General features: G+C 31.2%; 1 protein-coding gene across 5 annotated transcripts in view; it reads left to right on the plus strand.

The window, feature by feature from the left end:
* Nucleotides 1-25,399, plus strand: part of LOC124369979 (UMP-CMP kinase 2, mitochondrial-like) — a 91,558-nt gene that overhangs the window by 15,675 nt on the left and 50,484 nt on the right. For all 5 annotated transcript variants that reach the window (XM_046828216.1, XM_046828218.1, XM_046828220.1 and 2 more), the window contains exon 3: nucleotides 23,301-23,421. In XM_046828216.1, the coding sequence (XP_046684172.1) occupies nucleotides 23,301-23,421 (121 nt within the window). The remainder of the gene's footprint in view (nucleotides 1-23,300; nucleotides 23,422-25,399) is intronic.

The following is a 25,399-nucleotide window of genomic DNA, read 5'->3' on the forward strand; positions in this document are numbered from 1 at the left end:
AAACTAATCTGTAACTCACGAATGAAAAATTAACCGAATCTATAGCTGTTTTACTGTTCATTGTAGGCTTCTAATTTCTTAAGCTGTTTTAATGAAAAAATCCAGAAATCTTCGAAATCTTTATTCCACGAAGTTAATTGTAACACAGTCTTTATCTTTAATAGTCTTCTTTCCAGTAACAACCAAGTGTAATTTATCATGTTTATTCAATTCTTTAATCTTTTTTTCATCCAAAACAGTCAAAAATCTGTTTGGCAAGTGTACTTTACAATCTTCCAACTCGGCAATTATTGTAAACCCGAATTTATCTTTCATTTTCTCCAAATTCACAATTTTGTATTTCTTATTTTCTTCTAATTCTATTAATTTCTTGTATTCTTTGAATGTTAAATCACCAACCTTATTCAACTCTTGTAACAGTGCCATTTACATAGAAAAAAATTAATACTTCTACACTTTTAAGGTGAAAAATCAACACTATACTTCCAAAATACACAAAAAACCGGGGTTTTGACCCTAAAAACGTGTTTTTAGGGTCAAAACCACAGCTCTTAAGGTGCATACATACTAGAGTTTTTTTAAAAAAATCCTGAAAATCTACTGAAATATCTCTAATTATTGCGGATTTTTAGCTTAAAGTTGATAATTTGAACGAAATTTCTCGAAAAAATCACTAAAAATTTGAAATTTAGAAAATCTCTAAATAAATTCTTTTCCTATCTAAATAGAAGAATCTACAGCTGTTTTACTACAATTTATGCTGATTTGTGTCAAATTCTAGTAAAATTCTCCACTTTTCAAAGTCTGAGTTATACAAATTTTCCCTATATAAATAGAAGAATCTAACGCTGTTAAATCATAAATTCTGCTGATTTGTATCAAAATCTTTAAATTTTTCCTATATAAATAGAAACATTTAACGCTGTTTCTACATAAATTGTGCTAATTTTTATCAAATTTTGATAAAAATCCAAAGAAATCTACTGAATTATTGCTATTTTTCAGCTTAATAAAAAGATATTTTACTAAAAAGTAAAACTTGGCAGATTCAAATTTTCCCTATTTAAATGGAGAGGAAAAAGATATCCTGCCCGTACTGCAAAAAAGATGTTTTCGAACATCATTTTACCCGACATTATAAGTCGAAAAATCATTTGAAGAACAAAGAAATTTATAATAAAGAACTAAATTATTTGAGGACTTGGGCTAAAGAGAATCAAATCGATGGTCACGAGAAGATGTACGATATAGAAAAATTGCGTGAACTAAAGAAAAATTTTAAGGAAAGTAAAAAAGATCTCAATCTATTTAAAGATGAAAAAATTCAATCAATCGCTGAGAAATTGTCCATTGAAAACAAACGATAAAACTAAGTCTGAAATGATCGAAGAAATTGACAAAACTCTTAATGAGAAACCTGAAAATATCATTGATGTAGAAGTTTTATCCTCAATACACGGTCTTTTCAAGCAATACATTTTAACAAATTTGAACGACAATTCCATGTCAATTTACAAATACCTATCAAGTATGAGGCCAGAAATTAAAAGTTTAATCGAAAAATTTCAAGAAAATGTTAAAAATATGAAAGGTTATATCTCTTTGGAATGTGAATACGAAAGAACTTTAGTGAACGGTGAAACACAAACGTGTCCAATGTACTTTACTATAAAAGCAGACGAGATCTTTGATGTAAACGACTTTATTACTAAGCAATTTAATAAATTAACACATCGAGAACAGACAAATCATCCAAATAAGGGTTCTGGATGGACATTTAAAAGCTGCAAACAACTAGTTTTGAGCCTTAATAAACACGAAATAATGAACGCAGGATCATATATCGATTTGCCAAAGAAAATCAAAGATAAGGAAGCTTGTGTAAATATCAAAAATAAAGATGATTTCTGTTTTTGTTTATTCTATCCGATGCGCTATTGAAAAACCCGAAAAGAATGCTGACAGAGCAAAGCAATACGAGAAATTTGTAAATGACGAGATATTTTCAGGTTTCGAGTATCCAATGTCCTTAAAAGATATACAATTATTTGAAAAACGAAGTCACAATTCCAAGTACAAATATCCAAAAATGTCTATAAATATCTACAGTTATGATGAGAAACTCAATATTGTTCCATTACAAATTTCTGAAAAATACGACGCTGAGTTAAACATTGACTTATTGAATGTTAAACAAGAAGACAAATCTCATTATGTTTTGATAACAGATTTAAATAAGCTCGTTTTCTCTCAGTTATCTAAGCATGAACACAAAAAATTTCTATGCAGAAGATGTTTAAGCCATTTCTACAAATCTGGAGATTTAACAGATCATTTAGAAATTTGCAAGCAACACGAAGTTTGTAAGCCAATTATGCCCTTTCCAGGTCAAACAACATCATTTACTAATTATCAAAAGAAATTTTCTCATCCTTACGTTATTTATATGGATTTTGAGAGCATATTAGAAAAAATTCCGACATGCAAGAACAATCCACAAAGATCGATTACAACCAAGATTCAGAAGCACATTCCTTATGGTTTTACTCTATATTTAGTGTCAAATGTGACAAATCGCATGTACAAACCTATATGTTATAGAGCAAAAAATGAAGAAGATTTGCCAAATGTTCCTGCAAAATTGTTTGAAGAGCTCAATAAAATATCAAAATACATAGCTAAAAAGTATAATTCTAAGAACAAAAAACCTATGAAATTGACCGAAGAAGAAGAATTAGCGTACCAAAATTCCAGTCTTTGTCATATTTGTGAATGTGATGGTTTTGATAATCAAACAAGAAAAAAAGTACGAGATCATTGTCATTTAACCGGGAAATTTCGAGGTGCTGCTCATTTATCTTGTAATCTGAATCTCAAATTTCCTCAAAATATTCCAGTTTTCTGTCACAATATGTCAAATTATGATACTCATTTGTACATAAAAGAATTGGCAAAACAGTATGGTAATGTTGATTTGATCGCAAACACAGATGAGAAATATATAAATTATTCAGTAAATTCAGGATATGGGTATGAGTTTGAAGATGATAAACCAAGAAAGGTCATCAAGTTTTCTTTCGTAGATACGTTCAGATTTATGGCATCGTCTATAGAAAAGTTAGCTAAAAACCTCAAAAAAGATGATTTCAAACATACAAATCATTTTATACAAGATGGTCTGAACGCAATTCTAGATAGACAACCAAATGACGAAGAAGAAATCTTTAAAATTCTATCTGGAAAAGGCATATTTCCTTACGAATTTATCGACAGTATTGAAAAACTTGATTACACAGAAGAATTGAGAATTCAAGATTTCTATTCACTTTTGACAGACGAGAGCATATCTGAGAAAGATTTTCAACACTACTTAAATGTATGGAACAAATTAAAAGTAAAAAATCTAGGAAATTACTCCGATCTCTATAACATTCAAGATGTTCTATTGCTCGCTGATATGTTTGAAAATTTTAGGAATATTTGTTTGAATTGCTATAAACTTGATCCAGCACACTATCTAACAGCTCCCAGTCTTGCATGGGATGCTATGTTAAAATTAACGAAGATAGAATTACAATTAATTAGTGATTATAATATGTATTTGATGATCGAAAAAGGTATTCGCGGAGGCATTTCTCAATGTATTAAACGATATGTGAAAGCAAATAACAAATATTTAAAAGATTTTGATAAGACAAAGCCCGAAAACTATTTGTTGTACGTCGATGCAAACAACCTTTATGGGTATGGACTTATGCAAAATTTACCATATAACGAAATCAAGTGGATGGATCCTAAAACGTATACAACAGCAGAATGGAAAGAAACAATTTTGGAACTCACTGGCGACGAAGATTATGGATATATTTTAGAAGTTGATCTTGAATATCCAACAAATTTGCATGAACATCACAAAGATTTACCTCTTGCTCCAGAACATTATAACAACAAACTTTGCACAACTCTTTTAAACAAAACAGAATATGTTGTTCATTCTAGAAATTTGAAATTCTATCTAGAACAAGGTATGATTTTAAAACATGTGAATAGGGTTATTGCGTTTGATCAGAAACCTTTCATGAAAGAATATATCGATTTTAATACTAGTATGAGAACCAAGGCTATAAGTGACTTTGAGAAGGACTTTTATAAGCTTATGAACAACTCGGTTTTTGGAAAATCGATAATAAATCCCATTATGTTTTGATAACAGATTTAAGTAGATTAGCGAGTTCACAGATATCAAAAAATGCTCACAAGACGTTCTTGTGTCGAAGATGTTTAAGCCATTTCTACAAATATAGTGCTTTATCAGATCATTTAGAAATTTGTAAGCAACATGAAGTTTGCAAGCCAATTATGCCGTTTCCGGGTCAAACAACTAAATTTACCAATTACCAAAAGAAATTTAGCCATCCGTACGTTATTTATATGGATTTTGAAAGCATATTAGAGAAGATTCCCACATGCAAAAACAATCCGCAAAAATCGACTACAACCAAGATTCAGAAGCATATTCCTTATGGTTTTTACTCTATATTTAGTGTCTAATGTGACCAATCGTATGTACAAGCCGATATGTTATCGAGCAAAAAATGAAGAAGAGTTGCCGAACGTTCCTGCAAAATTGTTTGAAGAACTCAATAAATTATCGAAGTACATAGCTAAAAAATATAATTCAAAGAACATGAAGCCCATGAAATTGACTGACGAAGAAGAAATTTCGTATCAAAATTCAAATCTTTGCCACATTTGTGAAGAAATATCGTATCAAGACACTGAAAAAACTTTAGGGTTTTTACCAGATAATTTGGAGAGTTCTGCTTATGATGCATTCAAAAAATGCAGAGATCACTGTCATTTGACTGGAAAATTTCGAGGTGCAGCTCATAGAATTTGTAATCTGAATTTGAAATTTCCTCAGAATATTCCCGTTTTCTGTCACAATATGTCTAATTACGATACGCATTTGTGTACATAAAAGAATTGGCAAAACAATACGGTAATGTTGATTTGATTGCAAACACCGATGAACGATATATAAATTACTCTGTAAATTCTGGATACGGGTATGAATTTGATGGTGACAAACCTAGAAAGTTCATAAAATTCTCTTTCGTAGACACGTTTAGATTCATGGCGTCATCTATCGAAAAATTAGCGAAAAATTTAAAGAAAGAAGACTTCAAACATACAAATCATTTTATACAGGATGGAAGAATATTGAATGAAATTATAGAAAGACAGCCAAATGACAAAGAAGAGATTTTTAAAATATTGTCAGGAAAAGGAATATTTCCCTATGAATTTATCGATAGTATTGAAAAACTTGATTACAAAGAAGAGCTGAAAATTCAAGATTTCTATTCACTCTTGACAGATGAGAGCATATCTGAGAAAGATTATCAACACTACTTAAATGTTTGGAACAAATTAAAAGAGAAAAATCTGGGAAATTATTCTGATTTGTACAACATTCAAGATGTTTTTATTGCTCGCTGATATCTTTGAAAATTTTAGGAATATTTGTTTGAATTGCTATAAGCTTGATCCAGCACACTATCTGACTGCTCCTAGTCTTGCTTGGGATGCTATGTTAAAATTAACGAAAATTGAGCTTCAGCTAATTAACGATTATAACATGTATTTAATGATTGAAAAAGGTATTCGCGGAGGCATTTCTCAATGTATTAAACGATATGTTAAAGCAAATAACAAATATTTGAAAGATTTCGATAAGACAAAACCAGAAAGCTATCTGTTGTACGTCGATGCAAACAACCTTTATGGGTATGGGCTTATGCAAAATTTACCATATAACGATATCAAGTGGATGGATCCAAAAACGTATACAAAAGAAGAGTGGAAAGAAACAATTTTGGAACTCACTGGTGACGAAAACTATGGCTATATTCTTGAAGTCGATCTTGGATATCCAACAAATTTACACGAACATCACAAGGATTTACCTCTTGCTCCAGAACATTTTAAAAACAAACTTTGCACAACTCTACTGGATAAAACTGAATACGTTGTTCATTCGAGAAATTTGAAGTTCTATTTGGAACAAGGTATGATTTTGAAACATGTGAATAGAGTTATTGCATTCGATCAGAAGCCTTTTATGAAAGAATACATTGATTTTAACACAAACATGAGAACCAAAGCTACAAGCGACTTTGAGAAGGACTTTTACAAGTTAATGAACAACTCTGTTTTTGGAAAAAGTATGGAAAATGTGCGAAATAGATGTGATATTAGACTAGGAAATGAAGAATTTTCAATGAAACAAGCTAAGAAAACAAATTTCAAATGCTTTAACATCTTTGACGACAACTGTATAGCGAGTCACATGTACAAACAAAAGGTTAAATTTAACAAACCGATTTACATAGGATTTTCAGTTCTCGACCTCTCAAAATTGCTAATGTACGAGTTTTATTACAACAAATTAAAGAAGTTTGATCCAGATTTGAATCTGTGTTACATGGATACAGACAGTTATTTCCTAGAATTGAAACGAGATCCCTTTAAAATTATTAAAGAAAATATAGATGATTTCGATACGAGCGACTATCCAAAAGATCACGAATGTTTCACTACTAAAAATAAGAAGGTAATAGGGAAATTCAAAGACGAATTGAACGGCGAGATATTAGAAGAATTTTGTGGATTGAGATCAAAGATGTACTCGTACAAATATCTAGACAAAAATCCAGTTAGGTGTAAAGGAATTAAGAGAAGCGTTGTAAATAAAACAATAAATATCGAAAACTTGAAGAGATGTTTGTTCGAAGATAAAGAAGAATTTAGGGAGATGACTGTAATAAAAAGCTATAAACATGAATTGTATACCATCACCATAAACAAACTGGCACTAAACGCTAAAGATGATAAGAGAATTGTCCTAGAAAATAAGATCGATACAGTACCTTATGGCTATAAAAATGAAGCAAAATCTGATATATTAGATGAGTTAAATAAACTTGGAAACTTTGACATGTAAATGGAAGATGATTTGATTCACTGCCACAAATGCAAGAAAAACGAAAAATGTAGATTCTAAAATCGTTCAAACTCAAAACGGATTGTATAGAATTGCAGCAAAATGTTCAAAATGTAAGACAAATAAGAGTAAATTTATAAAGAATCCAAATGAAAAACAAGTAAAGAAAGAATCTAAGAATAAGGAAGATATCGAGATTGAAGCTAGAGAAATTCATGCACCAGTACGAAAAAAGTTTAAAAAGAGAAAAATTATAACTTTAGGAATTGACGATTTATGGGCAGCAGATTTAGTTATAATGTCTAACTATTCGGATCAAAATGATGGATTCAAGTATATGTTAAATGTTATTGATACTTTCTCAAAATATGCTTGGTCAAGAGCTATCAAAAGAAAAAACGGCAAGGATGTTTCAAAAGCTTTCGAAGATATAGTAAAAGATGCCATAAGGATCAATCACAAACCTCCTAACCTACTTCATACAGATAAGGGTTTAGAGTTTAAAAATAAAGAATTTAACGATGTTTTGAGGAAATACAACATTAAGATTTATCATACTGAAAACGAAGAGAAATCAAGTATTGTAGAGAGATATAACAGAACTCAAAATGAGAGAATGAAAGTAATTTTTGAGATTAATAAAAACTTTAAATGGATCGATATTCTTCAAAAAATCGTAAACAATTATAACGATACAGTTCACAGCACAATTAAAATGAAGCCCAAAGACGTAGATAAGGATGCAGAAAAGGAGTTTTTAGAGACCGTTTTCAAGTATGTTCCACCTGAAATTCACACGAAAACTAAATTTAAAATCAATGATCATGTAAGAATTGTTAGTAAAAAAACAACATTTTCGAACAAATATAAGAACAATTGGTCAAGAGAAATCTTTGTGATTTATCAAATTAATAACACAGATCCTGTAACTTATAGTATAAAAGATTTAAATAATGAAGAAATAACCGGAAAGTTTTATGAATATGAATTGAGAAAGTCAAAGATTTTTTCTATATAAATGGAGGCCCAAAAGAAATGTTCAGTGTGCAAAGAAATAAAAGGTTTTGAAGCTTTTTATAAAAATAAGACTAAAAAAGACGGATTTGAATATTATTGTAAGGATTGTCGTAAAAAATATGAAAGAGATTTATACGATACAATGGAAAAATTAACTTTAGAAGAGAAAGAGTGTCACATTTGTAAAGAAATTAAGAATATTTCTGAATTTAATAATCGACATTATAGTAAAGATAGAAAGGACGCTTTTTGTAAGGAATGTGCTAGAAGAATGTACCGAGAAAGTCAAAAGAAAGAGACTCATTGTGAATGTGGAAGAACTCTTCAGTGGTTACCTTATCTTCAAAAACATTTACAAACAAAATATCATAATTCGAGAGTTTAATAAAATTTATTAACATTTTCATCGTGTAATTTAGATATTCTATAAATCAGTCGAGATTCTGCCATATTTGTAGTAAAATGATTTCCGTTGTATAAAATATTCAAAGATTCTTTCATTTGGTTATACAGATTGATAGAATTTGGTTCGTCATCAATGAACAAAATCTCTAATTCAGGATAATTTATTTTTAGATGTTTTAATCTTTTCGGTATTTCTCTCTTTTGAGCTCTGATAACGTAATAAGGATATTCCCACATGTGATTCTTCTTAATTAACACAAAAAACATGGTGTTTTTTCTTATCAAAATCTTTACAAACAAGGTCTGGTTTCATCAAGTCAATTTTTACACTTTGTTTTGCGATTATTTCCGTTTTGATTTCATCTTTAATTTGCAAGTGTTTTACTTCATCCTCTAAATATTTAATCTTGTTTTCAAGTTTGTACTCACCAAGTTTTCTAATAGAGGGCAAAACTTCTTTTGTAACCCAAGTTTTGAAGATTTTTGCCTCTTTTTTATGTGATCTCAAAATTAAAGAATAAAGTCCTGATTCATTGATGAAAATAGTATTTTTTTGAAAGTTAGAAGGTAGGGCAATCGAATGACCCACCTTATTTATTTCAGAATATGATAATTTATCATCATTATCAACATGCTCTCTAACTGCTTGTTTCGTATTTTCATATTCTAGAATTTCTGCAACATCTTTAGCTTTAAACCAAAATTCGTTATTTTTATCCACAATCGTAAAAATATGTTTGTTTTCAAATCTAAGTTGATTATTGAGCAGATCCACAACAGACTCCATTTAGATAGAAAAAATTTAACAAGCAATTTTTATTTTGAGTATAAAGCCCAGATTCATTAATGAAAACAGTGTTTTTTTGAAAGTTTGAAGGCGGGGGCGAATCACCCCTACCTTCAGAATGTATGTTTTCGAAGCTTTTTTTATATTTTGGGGTCCATTTTAATCCTTTTTTCAATCTTAAATATATTGTTGTTTTACTCTCATTATTTAATAAATTTCCCTCAGAGTCTTGTATAGTTAGAACGATTTTTTGAATTCTTTTAATATTTTTTCTAATTGGAATATAATCGATTTCATTCGGTTTTTTCACTGATTTTTGATCCATTAGCAACATTTGGGAAAAAAGTGTACAAAATTTCAGATTCTTTGTGTAAATGTTCGGTATGATTTTCAAAAACTAGGTTCAACGAGATTGCAGTGCACTTCAATTACATCGAACGGTCTAAATTTTGGCGTTTTATTTCCTAAATATACCTGATTTGGCTCAATAGTTTCTTGAACAAACCCTAACAAATCTACAATAATTGCTGAAAACATTATTCTTACTGGTGATTTTATTTGAATTTTATTAGAGAGATAATTTTTTTGCATTTCAAACTTGTTTTCGTCAAAGTTTAAAGATTTATCTGATTGTTTGAATGTTTTCAGATAATTTTTAAGGGAATTTTTTATTTGATCGAAGGTATAATATCCTTTGTTTAAACCATAATATTTTGTTATGTTCTTCTCACTAAATCCTATACAATAAGGAGAACTTTCACTAATATTTATTACAAAAATTGTCAGAATAAAAACCGCTTTAAACCGATAAAATAATTTGATTCTTCCTCTAAGTGTATAGGATGTTCCAAGTTTAAAACTAATTTAGAGCTTTCTGAAGTCAACTTGAACAGCTTCATTTTCGCAAGCGTTGCTTCAAGATGAAAATCTTCTATTTAAATGGAGAAATTTTTAAAGCAAAAAGATCAGATAAAACTTCAAACGTTTGAAGAAAACAAGAAAGATCAACCAATCAGATTGTTAATTGTTGGTTCAAGTGGATGTGGAAAAACAACTTTACTATTGAATTTTATCTACAATAGGTTGATTCCTTATTCCAATTTGTATGTTTTTAGTAAATCTTTAGAACAAGACGCCTATAAAAAATTACAAGAAAGATTTGAAAATATTGAGAAAAACTTAAACAAAAAAATATCACATTTTTATAATGCTTCCGAGGACATAGTTCCATTAAGCGAATGTAAACCGAATTCTTTAATCGTTTTTGATGATTGTATTTTGGAAAATCAAGACGTTATCAAGGAATATTTCGTAATGTCTCGTCACAAAAATATCTCTTGTATCTATCTTTCCCAATGCTTTTCAAAGGTTGATAAACAAGTTATAAGAAATAAACCTGAATATGTTGTGTATTTTTTAAGCAAGATGATCACTATTCGAGAAAGATTTATAACAATTATGTGGGATCTGATATGAGTTTTAACCACTTTATTGAGTTATGTGATAAAATTTGGAAGGAAGACTACGGATTTTTAACTATTAATCTAACTTTGAAGCCTAAAAATGGTAAATATCTGAATAAATTTTCTAATATAAATGCTGCTCAGTGGTCTGACAAATCTACTTGATAAAATATTTGTTACAATTATTTTTATATTATCTTTAATTTTTTATTTACATTATGAAAATAACAGAAAAACGGTAAATCTGTTCACGTTTTCACGCTTCGTGTTCACGTTTTACGTTCCACGTTTCACGTTTCGTGTTCACGTTCTCGTTCACGTTTTACGTTCCACGTTCACGTTTTACGTTCCACGTTCACGTTTTACGTTCCACGTTCACGTTTTACGTTCCACGTTCATGTTTTACGTTCGTGTTTACGTTTCACGTTCGTGTTTCACGTTCGTGTTTTCACGTTCATGTTTCACGTTCATGTTTTACGTTCGTGTTTCAACGTTCATGTTTTACGTTCGTGTTTACGTTTCACGTTCGTGTTGCACGTTCGCGTTCACGTTCTCGTTCACGTTTTTACGTTCCACGTTCACGTTTTTACGTTCCACGTTCACGTTTTTACGTTCCACGTTCACGTTTTTACGTTCCACGTTCACGTTTTTTACGTTCCACGTTCACGTTTTACGTTCCACGTTCACGTTTTTACGTTCCACGTTTCAAAATTTTCCTAAATAAATGGCGAACGTAACTTCTGAAGAAGCGAAAAAACTTGATCAAATAGAAAAGAAATTAATCAAAGAATTTAAAGAACAGATTCGAATGGATGAAGAAGAACAAGAACTTATTCAAAAAATTAATCAACCTGTAACTTCTGCAATAAAAAATGTTGAGGGCAAAATTGAAAATGTTTTAAGCGATAATCAAAATTTAATGAATTTGGTTCCAGTTGTACGACAATTTGCTGATATTTCGATTCCAGAATCTGAAGTAGAAGAGTTTGAATTGCCAAAATTACCATCTTCAACACCATTTAGACCTAGAATCATTGAAGACTCTACCATAGTTGAACCAATAAGTCCTGGAACAACGGATATAATAATTGGTGAAATTGGTAAAAAATTCCTTCCTAGAGCGAAGGATGATAAATTTGGTTTGTATTGGGACAGAAAAAAGAAAAGTTTTATGATTGGAAATTTGCCCGTGAATTTTGAGCATAATGATATCATTATTAATGAAAAAACATATAAAGGAACTCAAGGTTTATGGAGATTATTAACAGGCACTGATGTTCCAAAAGACGGTTTATATTCTGAAGAAGACTTGAAAAAGTATACTGAAATTTTATGGAAATCTGATTCAATTTACAAAAATAATGATCCATCAACTAAGAAACCAAAGTCAAGTAAAGGTAAAAAATATCTCAATTTGATTAAACCAATTTGGGAAAAAACGAATCGAAGGATCAGGTGTGAGAAAATACAGTGATAATAAGATTGAGTACAGATATATCGACGATTTGACAAAACTCGATGGAATTATTAATTATATTTTTGCTCAAGAAAAGGCCGGAAATAACAATTTTTTGAACGAAAAGAAAGCGATTAAAGATTTTATTTCGAACAAACTTGATGAATTGATTGAAAAACCTGATGGAATTAAATATTTAAAACGAATTTTGCCGGCAATAAGTTCATCTATGATTGAAGGTAGCGGACTTTTGAATGATTTTATCAACAATTTACCTTTTGAATTACACATACCAACTTATCAGTATCTGGGACCTGGCACAAAACTTGAAAAAAGATTGAAAAGAGGAGATCCTGGTATAAATAAATTAGATCAAGCTGCTATGGAACACGATATTTTTTTATGCAAAACATAGAGACACAAATTCCAGACATATTGCGGATAAAACTTTGCAAGATAAGGCAATGGATAGATTTTTATCAAAAGATGCTAGTTTAGGTGAAAGATTTGTTGCACTTCCAACAGTTGGAGCAATGTTTTTGAAGAGAAAACTAGGAATGGGAATCGAAGAGAACTTGAAATTTTAACTATATAAATGGAGGTGAACGTAAACTTCAGCAAAAATCAGAAAGAAAAAATAAAATCCGCTTTTAAGAAGAAAATACCCGTTAGTATTCAATTTAAAATAGATCAACTAAAAAATGGCGAAGATAAGATATTTTTAACAAATAGACAATACAATAAACTCGAAAAAAACATAAGAAAAACAATAAAGGAACCAGAATAGAATTTTCTTATAATCAGTTGAAAGAACTTAAAAATGGTGGACTTTTGAAAGATTTATTAGATTTTGGAGAAAATATTCCAGTTGTTAAAAATGTTGTTCCTTATGTTCGTAAAGCTGCTCCAATCGTTAAAAAAGATGTGATTCCTATTGTTCGAAACATTTTAAATTGGTTAGATAAAGAGTTGGAAGATGTTACAGGATCTGGATTAGATGAAAAAACTTTGAATTACGTGAAATCAAACATTTAAAAAAAAATTTAAACCTTTAACATTCGGGGAATTGGAAGAAATCTGCAAAAATATTAAACATTTTAGAGGAATTTTCATGAGAGATACATTACCCGAAAAAGTTAAGAAATTCGAATGTGGAATTGTGAATTTAGACTCGATTATGGGAAGTGGAACGCATTGGGTTTGTTATTATAAGAATGATAAGAATGCCTGTTATTTTGATTCGTATGGAAGAATTGAGGACAAACCACCTATAGAATTGATTAAATATTTGAAAAAATCAAGCGTCTACTACAATGACTCTCAGATTCAAGACTATAAAGATCCCCCAATTTGTGGTCATTTATGTGTTTTTGTTTTGAATGGACTGAGTAATGGTAAAGATTTTAAAGAAGTTGTTAACAAATTATTGCTTAATAAATATGGATTCACAAAATATTTTTGACGTATTTGGAACACAAATTATTCAAAATGTAGATAATAGTTTGAATTTTGATAGTTTGAGAAATGAGTTTGATAACAAGTTAGAAAATTTATTACAAAACCTTCCAGATTCAGATATGTTTGCTGTCGAGATTGAAGATTTTAAAGTAGAATATGATAACAAACTTGCAAATTTCATGAGTTCAAATGAAGTTGCTGATAAAATAAAAACATTGGAAAAAGAAGTTGATGATGGTGTAAAAAAATTATTTACCAATTTAATGTCTCATATCGAAAAAGCTGATAAAATTACTGAAGCGATCAAAGTTGAAAAGAATTATGTTAGTTTGGCTAATAAGAAAAGAATTGTCGGTGTTCGACCTGGTATTGACAAACATGATGTTGTTGTTAAAGAACAAATTTTAAAACCTCTAAAATTATCAGAAAACATCGATATTGTTGATTTACATGATCCGAATGTTAAAAATGCCTTAGATTTTAAAGTAAAAAGAATTAGCAGTGTTAGTAAAGGAATTAATCCATTTGATGTTGTTGTAATGATTCAATTAGAAGATCCTATTAAAATGTTTAATGAACTAAAACAAAATTATGAGAATCATAAACAGCATGTTAAAGATTTTACAACAGAAGTCTATGACAAGTTAGAAGCCAGAAATAGAAGATCAGTAGACGATGTTGGTGAAATTAATGAAAAACTTACTAATTTTAAAGAGTCTTTTGATAAGTTTAGTTTAGATGCTACGAAAACTTTTGAGAATATTGGTCATAAATTTGTTGAATACAATGATTCTAATGCTGTCAAATTTCAAAAATTAGAAGAAAAAATTAATAAGTTCGAGGAAAATCTTAATATAATTTTGGAAAATATTGATAACAGATTTAATAGATTAGGCGGCTAAGATGACTAATTTTCCCTAAATAAATGGCGCTCATATATTGTGTGAGATGTAAAGAAAAAACTGCAAACAAATGATATAAAATACTATGCAAATATCAATGGAGTTTAAAAGAGTTTCTGGAAAATGTGCTGAATGTAACACTAAAAAGAGCCAATTTATAAAAACTTGAAATTTTTTCTTAATAAATAGAGATGGCGGGACATTACAGTGCTTTCGATCTTTATATAATGCAACACGAAAGAGATTTGAAAAAAGAACATTGGGATGATATTTCTCAAAAATATGAATTATCCGAAGATATGATGAGATTATACGTAAACAAATTGAATTGGTATAACATTGCTAAATATCAAACTTTATCATCAGAGTTCATTCAAGAAAATATACATTATCAATTAAAAGATCATATGTCTGTTCTTTGTCTCTATCAACACTTGAGTCTAAAGTTTTTGGATGAAAATAAAGATACAGTTGATTGGAACAATATTATAGATAGCGGTTACTATCCTGTGCAGATTTTATTGAAATATGTGGCCGAAATTGCAAAATTTAAGGAAGAGAATCCTGAATATGACGAAGTAGATCATTAAAAAATGACTAAAATCTTTTCTTATCGACTTATACATGATGTTTAAAATTTCTAAATTTTCTCTTATTAAATGGTGGACTACAAAAAGTATTCAGGTGATATTGAAAGGGCGGAGTTTAAAAATTTCTATCCAATTAGTAAACAACATTTGAATGAACCGAATAAAAGAACTGAGTTTAATATTGATTTTGGAGATAACTTTTGCTCGTCTAACTTCCAGTTTTATATTTCTGGAACTTTAACAAAACAAGATGGTCAAGCATATCTTGGAACTGATAATGTTAGATTAATCGATAATTTTATACCGTTTTTATTTTCTAAGATTGAAGTAAGAAAACACAATAAATTGATAGAAGAAGTCGAAAACTGTGGCCAATTAAGCACAATTAAAGGAACTATTTGTTATTCCAAAAGTGATGTATTTTCAAACAGTTTTGAATCAACTTTTAAATTTGGACAATTTGAAGCGGTCGGTGATTTAGCACATTTCGGCTTAGGATTCTTTGAAAATGTAAATTTTCCAATCTATAAAGGTGGATTTTACATTAGTTTCATAAGAGCTGAAGACGATGATGTGATTCTGAAGACTGCAACTGGAAATGTTATGCCTGTTGATGGCAAAATTACAATTAACGAGTTTTTCATTAGAGTTCCGATGATTGATTACAAAACCACGAGTAAAATTCAGTTGATTGATGAAATTATAAAATCTCAAAACATCACGTTTAATTTTCTAGATTGGCAATGTATTGAGCAAAAAGGTATTTCCGGAACAACTTATTCGTTCGATATCACAAATATTTATAGAAATATCTTCAATCCCAAGTTCGTTATCATTGGTTTTCAAACAGATAGACAGAATAATCAAGAAAAAAATCCTTCAAAGTTTGATAGTTTGAATGTAAAAAAATATCAGAGTAAAATTGAATGGTTCTTATTATCCAGATGAATTACAAAATTTAAACATTTCCGGTGGTCTTTTCAGAATCATGTATCAGATGTATCAAGATTTTAAGAAAGTTTACTACAAAAATATGGAAATGTATTACAACCCCAAAGAATTTATAGCAAATAGACCCATTTATGTCATTGATACAACAAAGAGTTTGACAAATATTTCTAGTTCAAAGAACGATATAATTATCAATATGGATTTTCAAAATGCTGTTACAAACGCGATTTGTTATGTGGTTGTGGTTTCTGAGAAATGTTTAGCCTATGATGTGATTAAGAACGATATTAAAGAAATTCAGTAAAAATCGTCTTATTTTCTGTTGAGCGAATGTTAGCAAATTTCATTATTTCCGTTTATAGATTTTTCATTGAGATTTCTGGATTTTTTCATTAAAACAGCTTAAGAAATTAGAAGCCTACAATGAACAGTAAAACAGCTATAGATTCGGTTAATTTTTCATTCGTGAGTTACAGATTAGTTTATTGTCCTTTAAACAGTATTTTACGTTGATTTTCTGACTGTCCCAAAAGTGAGCTAGAACCGCCATATTACTATCTACTTATTATATATATATATATTTATATATATATATATATATATAATAAGTAGATAGTAATATGGCGGTAGTATATATATACATATATAATAAGTATATATATATATATATATACTTATTATATATGTATATATATATTATATATATATATATATATATATATATATATATATATATACTTCGCTTCAATATACTTAAGCTGTTTAATCAAAAATCTTTATTCTTCAATACTCTAGGTTTCTAGGTTTAGTTCTGATCCGCCATCCCGTTCGCTACCATGGGTGTTCGCTTCCTAATTGTCTACATTGGGTATGTGAACGGGAATGGGCGGTTTCATTAAAAGAAAATTTAATTTAAAAAACTATCTTATTTTCTTTCTATTACTTTTTTCTTAATAAGGGTTGGAGAATGTATTATATTTCATAGAAAATCAAGTTTTATCATCCATAATGCGGATTATAGTTTGTAGTTATTATTGCAAACTGTTATAAATTTTCCAATATAGGAGAAGTTATTGATGAAAGATATTTGGTTTGTACAAATTGTAACTTAATATTATATGAACGCCCTAAACTTAAGAAAAAACAAATTAACGCATTTGAATAATTAAAATATACAATACACACATTTTTATGAAAAGATATTACCTGCTTTTTTCATTATCTAGATGTCGAATTTTTTTATGACTTAAAAACAGAAATCCTTGATGATTTTGTAATACATTTAGAGAAAAAGTTTATGAATATCAAGATGAAAGGAATTGGGACTATTAAAAAAAAGTTGTCGTTAATCTTTAGTTGCAAGCGCTAAGTTTTATAATCTATGATACCAATTATAGTTTCGACAAAGCCCATCTTGACACGGATTAGAGGATCACCTCGAGAATGTAGAGACAGGGCAGTCAGAAATCCCAGCCCCCTAAACGCATTTCTAAACGACTCTCTATTGTTTAAACTCATAATTACTCATACGGCTTTTTTGGAGCCTCCAGCTTGTGCTGTGCACAACTGCCCCAAAGTCTGATTCCATATCCTAAGTGGAGACAAATTAACCCATAGTAGGCTATTTTAAATACGTAATTGGGCAGTGCTTTGCCAAAATTGCGAAGGGCAAAGAAATGTCCAACGCAACCTTGGCACAGACATGATCTACGTGAACGTCTCAGGTTAGTCCTCGATCTAGTAACATTCCTAGGAATTTTGTTGATTCCGTTTCATCGAGCGGGAGATCATCCACAAACACTGAAGGTATTGTTTAAGATACTCGTTTGCTTAGCGAAAATTTCTCAAAATTTGATTTTTATTCATTTGTTTTCAGGTTGATTTCAGAAAAAGTAATTATTTTCAAGTTTTGAAGTGTTTTGGCTTTAACACAAAGAGTCATGCCGTCAGCATACTGAACCACCTTTACATTCTGGATCGATGGGTTGTACCGTTAGTTAGTTCCATTTTATATAATGCAACATTTCACAACCTAGTTAGCCAGTACAACTTAATATTATTTTTTATCCAATGTTTCGGAACTAAATTATCGACGGACTAACTAACGGACCTACTTGGCACGCGTATGAATATTTTATTGTAACCCTTCGTAGCAGCCCAACTACGTGACCGATTTCACCTCGCGCGCTATGTCTGTAAGTAAAATGTATATTTTCGTATTATTAAATTAGCCCTTTGATGCCAAACATATAAAAATGAATGTAACGTAAAGTTGTAAATAGTAAAGTAACTTACCCTTGAAGATCTTTTATTTGCTTGATTGAAATGGATACAACTTGTGGCGTCGTCCTTCTGACGAGCACGTTGTCGTGATAAGTTTTTTGTCTCATTAAATGGCTAATACCGTCGCGAATTTGTTTTAGGCGAGCTCACGTATTATTTGAGTAGATGGCTACCACTTTCATAACTTCTACTCCTCTTCTAGTAATTACCGACTAGAAATAACCCTTCTTAGACTACAGCTTCAATGTCTCGTGCCAAGACGCCGACGCCCGGGTTGTGAGTCTACATATTGCGGAGGGAAGTAAAGTCTTAAAGTTTTATAAAGTAAAATATCGTAGGCATAATTCTATAGAATATTGGACATTTTAGGCCCACCTATCAGATATACATTTTTAGTTCTTGTACTCTAATTGGCAGCAACGTGGCAAGGCATACATTTAATTTACTAACTAAAAGTGGTGCTTGTAAGTTTCATTAATTAAATTGAACTTACAAGTAAACTTTGCAATTCGAGTATTTATTACTACGACCTCAGAAGTCACCACCCCTCATGTGTTATCGTCATTCGGTACAGGGTTAGATCGTTTACGTAAAGAAGAAAAAGAACTGGCCCAAGGATAGATCCCTGCGGGACTCCATGGGTGACTTTGTTGTTGAGGATAAGGCACCCGAGATCTGCACATGATACTGCTCTCGGTCACTAAGATAGGATCCAAACCATTTTAGAGGCAGACCTCGTACACCACTCCATTCTAACTTTTGCAAACGTGTTTCATGATGCACACAGTCAAATTCTTTCGAAAGGTCGAGAAATACGCTGAGCACGTGTTCACGCCTCTCCAGTCCATCGACAACATGTTCCATGAGGTTAGTTACAGCGTCTACTGTACTCCTTTTTCCTCTGAATCCGAATTGGGTCGGGCTTAGAATATCAAAACCTTCGAGGAAACTGTTTAGCTGTTCCAGGATAAGTTTCTCAAAATTTTTGCTCAGCACCGGCAGAATAGAAATTGGACGGTAGTTGTTGGTTTGTAAAGGATCATCTTTTTTGAAAATCGGAATGACTTTTGTTGCATTTTTTTTATGGAAAGATTCCGGTTTGAAATGAACAATTAGTTAACTTTGTTAGTGGTGTTAGTAAATGCCTGAATCAATGCTTTAACATCCACATTGAACTCCGTAGATGTCGCAGGAGTCAAAGCCAAGGATGACATCGGTCCCTGCAGGTTGTGAGCACGAGGACGAGGCACTGGTAAAACTGGATCAACAATGGCCACGTTTGAGAAAAAACTTTTGAATTTGTTTGATATTTTGGAAGGATTTTCAAGGATTGTTTCATTAATTTTTACTGAAATGTTTTAGAGCCATTTAATTTAATAGATTTAGAGTAGCCGTTTATAATTTCCCAAGCTGTTCGTGATGCATATTAATTTCATAGGATTTGGTAGCTCGGATTACTCGTCTGTAAATTTTCTTTTCATTTTGATAAAAACTTCTAAAGTTCTCATTTTCTGGTGTAATAAAAATTGAGTGAAACAATTTAAGTTTATCTCTTGACACAAGAATGCCTTTAGTGATCCAGTGATAAGCTTGTCTCTGTTTAAATTTTTTCAATGGGCAAAACGCATTCAAATGAAAATTTAAACTCTTATCAAATGCCGTGAACATTGCATCCGGGTGGTTAAAATTATTGAAAAAATTCCAGGATTCCTTCTTGTGACTTTTAATTAAAAGTTTGAAATTTTGGGGTCGAACGTCTCTCTTAATGCTAAAGGTCCCTTTTTCGTTTTCAAGGGAATATTCAGAGACCACAACCTCCTGCGCGAAGTGATCAGAGATCGCAACGTTCAAAACAGAGACTGAGAGAAATGTTTGTTCTTCAAAAGCGTACAGTTCGTGTTCTCGAGGGACTGAGTGGAAGACAGTCCTGTATACCTGCTTTTAGGAACTAAATATTCTTACTACATCATTGTACATATTCGAAGTAATAATTAAGAAGAAATTTAATAGTAACAATATTCTTAAACTTATTCATGTTATAACTTATGCTCGATGGCCTGGAGAAAAGATAACGTGTGATGAGTATATTTCTCGACCTTTCCAAAGCTTTTAACTGTCTGCATCATGCGTCACTGTTGCACCAGTTATGGACTAGTGGTATTAGGGGTTTGCCGTACGATTGGTTCTCGTCGGGATCAGTATTAGGGCAATTTCTCTTCCTTATTTATGTCAAGTTGAATACATTAATCCAGAATGGAGAAGTGATTCAACATGCTGATGACACGACTCTCTGTATTAAATTTAAATCTAAAAATTATGTTGAAGTGAAATCATTTATCGATTTAAATTCATGCACTGAATATTTTTCAAGACTCAATTAGAAAATAAACAGCTCAAAATCAAACTCAATAAATTTTTGTCTTCGGCATCGACAAGAACGAGAGTATCGTCCCACGGTAATGATGGAAAATGTTCTATTGGAAGAGAACGAATCCTTTAAGTTTCTTGTTATGTACATTGACCGAGGACTGACATGGTACTTTCACATTGACAGCATCTGCTCTAAGGTTGCTTATTGTATTTATGTTTTGCGTAACCTTGCAAAATTATGTTCTAGTGATGTATTAAAAATGGCCTACTTTGGCCTGATACATCCATATTTGTCTTACGGTTTGAGACTGTGGGGCAGCTGTTCTAAATGCAAACTCGAAGGAGTATTTAGAGCTCAAAAGAAAACTGTCAGAATTCTTTACAAATTGAATTTCAGAGAGTCGTGCAAAGATGCCTTCAGAGACCTTGGATTGTTAACTTTACCCTGTATCTATATTCTGGACGTCGTTCTAAACTGTCGACTCAAATGCGAGAGGCACCACCAATACGAGACAAGAGGCAGGGACAAATTTCGGATTGTACATCATAGAACGACAGCATTTGAACACTTGTAGTCCCAAGTCGGTGTGAAACTGATAAACAAGCTGCTTGAAGGAATTAAACATCTCAGTGATTCTAAACTATTCAAATCTCGATTAAAACACCTCCTGGTGTCATAGGTGTTTTACTTCGTTGAAGAGTTCATCTCGAGTTGCTGGGATGAAAATTATTGAAAACTGTTGAGAAACAAGAATAAAATAAAAACCTCAGTTCTGTTATACAATTGGATAGCTATAACTGCAAATTAATCGATGCAAATGTATATAATTATGAATGCACCTGACGCATGCATGCAGTCTTGTAACTGTGGATGCAATAAAGATTATAAATATTATTCTTGAATAAGGAGATTACACGAGTACAACTTGCGCTTGACCCGCCACATAGGTCGACACTAGCTGCCGTGATGCCACACAATGTGCGTTCTGGAAGCTACCACGAACCTTAAATTGGTTCAAGAACAAGTAGCATTCAATCGAATGCTGAAAAACGTCTAGTTTGTTTTTTTTCTACTTTGTGGAGCTGACTGAATTTGACTATAGCCGCGTTTGTTTTTTAGTTGTTTTTAAAATGTTTGTTGGTTGTGTTTTTTATGTTTGCTGGATGCGTTTTTTTAATGTCGGTTGTGTTTTCAAAATTTCTGTTAGTTATGTTTTTAAATGTTTGCTGATTGTGTTTTTAAATTTGTGTTGGGAGTGTTTTTAAAATGTTATTGGTTGTGTCTTAAGCTTTTTTTATTTCTTAAGTCGTACTTATTGTGTTATTTCTTGTGATAAGTTTTTCATTTCATTTTATATTCTTTTCAAGTGTTTTTATGGATAAATTTAGGTTTAGTGTTTTATGTACATTGAAGAGTGTAATAAAACGTTAATTTTTATCTAATACTAATAAAATAAAATAAATCAGTCAGGCGGGGTACTTAGGTCAGAATAGACCAGAGTAGACAGTTATAGCAGTTGTCCTGCTGAGCCCTTGCTGGCAGACGGGGTACTTAGGTCAGAATAGACCAGAGTAGACAGTTATAGCAGTTGTCCTGCTGAGCCCTTGCTGGCAGACGGGGTACTTAGGTCAGAATAGACCAGAGTAGACAGTTATAGCAGTTGTCCTGCTGAGCCCTTGCTGTAATTGATTAACATATGGATGTATAATCTAAATCTTATTTTTTACACTAAAACTCCGTTAATACAAGTTGTAAAGAGGTACAAATAAAAATTAACATTCAATGATTAAGTTTAATTGTTTTAGATATAAAATAACAGGTGATTTGCCATATAATTGACTACATTTTAGAACAAATTTAGTTTTAAAAGCTGGTTCTTCACAAAGTTGGAAAAGATTGTTTATAATACCGGTATTATAAAATGATAACCGAATATTGCATATTCGGTATTGTCGTGAATATGCAATAGCTATTGAAGGATCTCCAGTCGTCAGATATTCTTCTTAAAGAACTAATTTTAGTAGACATTCGAATGAATCACTTTCATATCGATCAGTCACATAATAAAATATAAGGAGTTTCTTATATTTCAAAACTTACTAAACAGAGAGGTACTTACTAATTTTAACTTTGCAAGCTATCGTTTCATGCTGTAGTAACTCAACTGACGAAAGTTAAAATTACAGATTTTAAAATTGCATTCCATTGTAAATTTTATATTAACGGATATAGTATTAATTACACGCTGTGTACTGCACGAATCTGCCCCTCTTTATTGTATTTGTTTTTCTATTTACTGCACGTGTCCTGATCTTTTTGTACAAATTTCATCCGGGAATACCTCGCTAAAACATTTACTTGTCATATTCCTTAGTTCCTAATTGCTCTAAAACTAAATAACACCTTTTTTAGCAATACAGATTATGAGGTTACACATTTGTTAAAATTAAATTATCGAGTGATCATTACAGCCAGGATCAGTAGACCGACACAGGCTACAGTCTAACTCTGCAGAAACAAACACAATTTAGTTCTTTTGAAAAGATATTTAAAGAACTTAAATATTTTGTTAAAGCATTTCCTAATTTACATCCACGCTCGTGAGTTACAGAGCCTGCTCGCCAGACAGATCTTGAAAGTGTTCAAAAGGGACTGCCTTTACGTAAATAATGCTGCATTCAAAGATAGCTCGGAGAAACCTTTTATTGTGATCGTCGGCAACCATAGAGCGAGTAAGTAAATAAATGATTTATTTCCTAAAACAAAAACACAAATATAAGTAGCAATACAAAATCATATGCGTATTACATATGTATAGTAACATAATATAAAATTCTATTGTGACAAATACAATATAATTTTATTAGGAAAATAGGGTCCCAAAGGCAAAGCCTGATGAGGGATTCCATCAGGTAAGTTTATTTAGATAAGGAGTTCATTTGCGGTTGCAGACACTATAACTATCTATATCTTCTAATCCCATAAATTAATTTATTGTTACACTCTTTATGGCTTAGCAAACAGAATTAACGAAACTTAAACTTACCCTTCGTGAATGTAAAAATAAACAGAATATACTTATTGTAAAGAAAATATATGTTTAAACATTTCCACAAACCGCCAAACCAGAATAACAAATAATAAAGGTTTTATTTTATACACTGAAGCACGCCTATTTTAAAGAAACTTAGTACACTACCATATTTACGTGCCACAGTAACATACACTATAAGAGAAAAACAAATTACTTATTGAATAATAGTTAACAGATACTCAACGTTGCTTCTGTCCATACTTAAAATCCAAGTTTTAACACTTCTAAGGAATTTATTTACTTTTGTAATATTTTTTATATTTTGCGGCAACCTATTAAAAAGTCTTGGTCTTGTATAATTAAATGTTTTTGTATAAAAAGTTACATTAGGTTTAGGAACTCTAAAACTGCTAGCATTTCTAAGACCTTGTCTAAAAAAGTTAACATTTGATGGTTAATTTCCACTAAATAAATAAAAGGCTTTTAAAACCTTAAATATATAAATACAACGTAACGGCAAAATATCCATACTAACAAAACATGGATGAGATGGTTCTCTTATCTTCTCTTTAGAATTAATTTAACATACCATTTTTGAATGTTTTCCACAGGTTTTATTGTATATGTTCCACCCCAAGAAATTATAGCGTATTCTAATCTACTATTTACTAAGGCAAAATATAAACATCGAAGAGTTTGGATTGGGCATACGTCCCGCAAGTGATAAATAAGTCTAATTCCTGTTATGAGTTTTGATTTTAGTTTAGTTATATGCGTTTTCCAGCTCAATTCGCTATCTAGAATTACACCCAAATATTTTACTTCTCTGGTTGGACTGATTTCTGAACAATTTACACATTGTTCACTGGAAGAGATTTGAAATTTATAGAGAGTGATTATATTCACAAGCAGAAAGTGGCTAGCTGTATGCTTGGTGTAGGATTTTGAAACTATTAAGAACCAGCTAAATCCTAAAGGTATTTTAGTTATATCGGTAAAAACATAATTTTATACACTCAAAAAATGTTCGTCCAGCGGCTGGACGGACGCCTATTTGCGGCGTTCTATTTAATAAGCAGGCAAGCGATCTTTACCGAGCATCTAACCCATCTGTCTAGTGGATGCATGGACGTACGGTGTGAGGCAGCCTTAATAACAAAACTTGTTAGTTCATGAAGCTGTTTATCATTTTGCAAAAATCCCCCAAAAAGAGTTTTCAAGCTGATTTTTCTAGGCCCAATGGTGTATACAATGACGGAACTAAGCGTTCCCTTTCTACAGAATTGTTCAAATATACTCTTATAATGAGAGTCCTATGTTAGAAACTGCTTGCTATGCTTTCAGTCGTCCGGTATATTCTTTTGTGTACCATGTTGTTTATTTAAACCCATTGACAAGAAAACTAATATGTCTACCGAGAGTTAGAAATATTAGATTGAATTAATTAAACAACATGAGCAGTAGTTCTGATATGGTCATTTACATCAGTAGACGAAAACAGGCAGTACAAGTACAGATAAGCACACTGTTTCAACCCAACATGAGCAATCGTTCTGATATGGTCATTTACATCAGTAGACGAAAACAGGCAGTACAAGTACAGGTAAGCACACTGTTTCAACCCAACATGAGCAATCGTTTTGATATGGTCATTTACATCAGTAGACGAAAACAGG

This window comes from Homalodisca vitripennis, chromosome X (assembly GCF_021130785.1).
Source record: "Homalodisca vitripennis isolate AUS2020 chromosome X, UT_GWSS_2.1, whole genome shotgun sequence".
Taxonomy (NCBI): Eukaryota; Metazoa; Arthropoda; class Insecta; order Hemiptera; family Cicadellidae; genus Homalodisca; species Homalodisca vitripennis.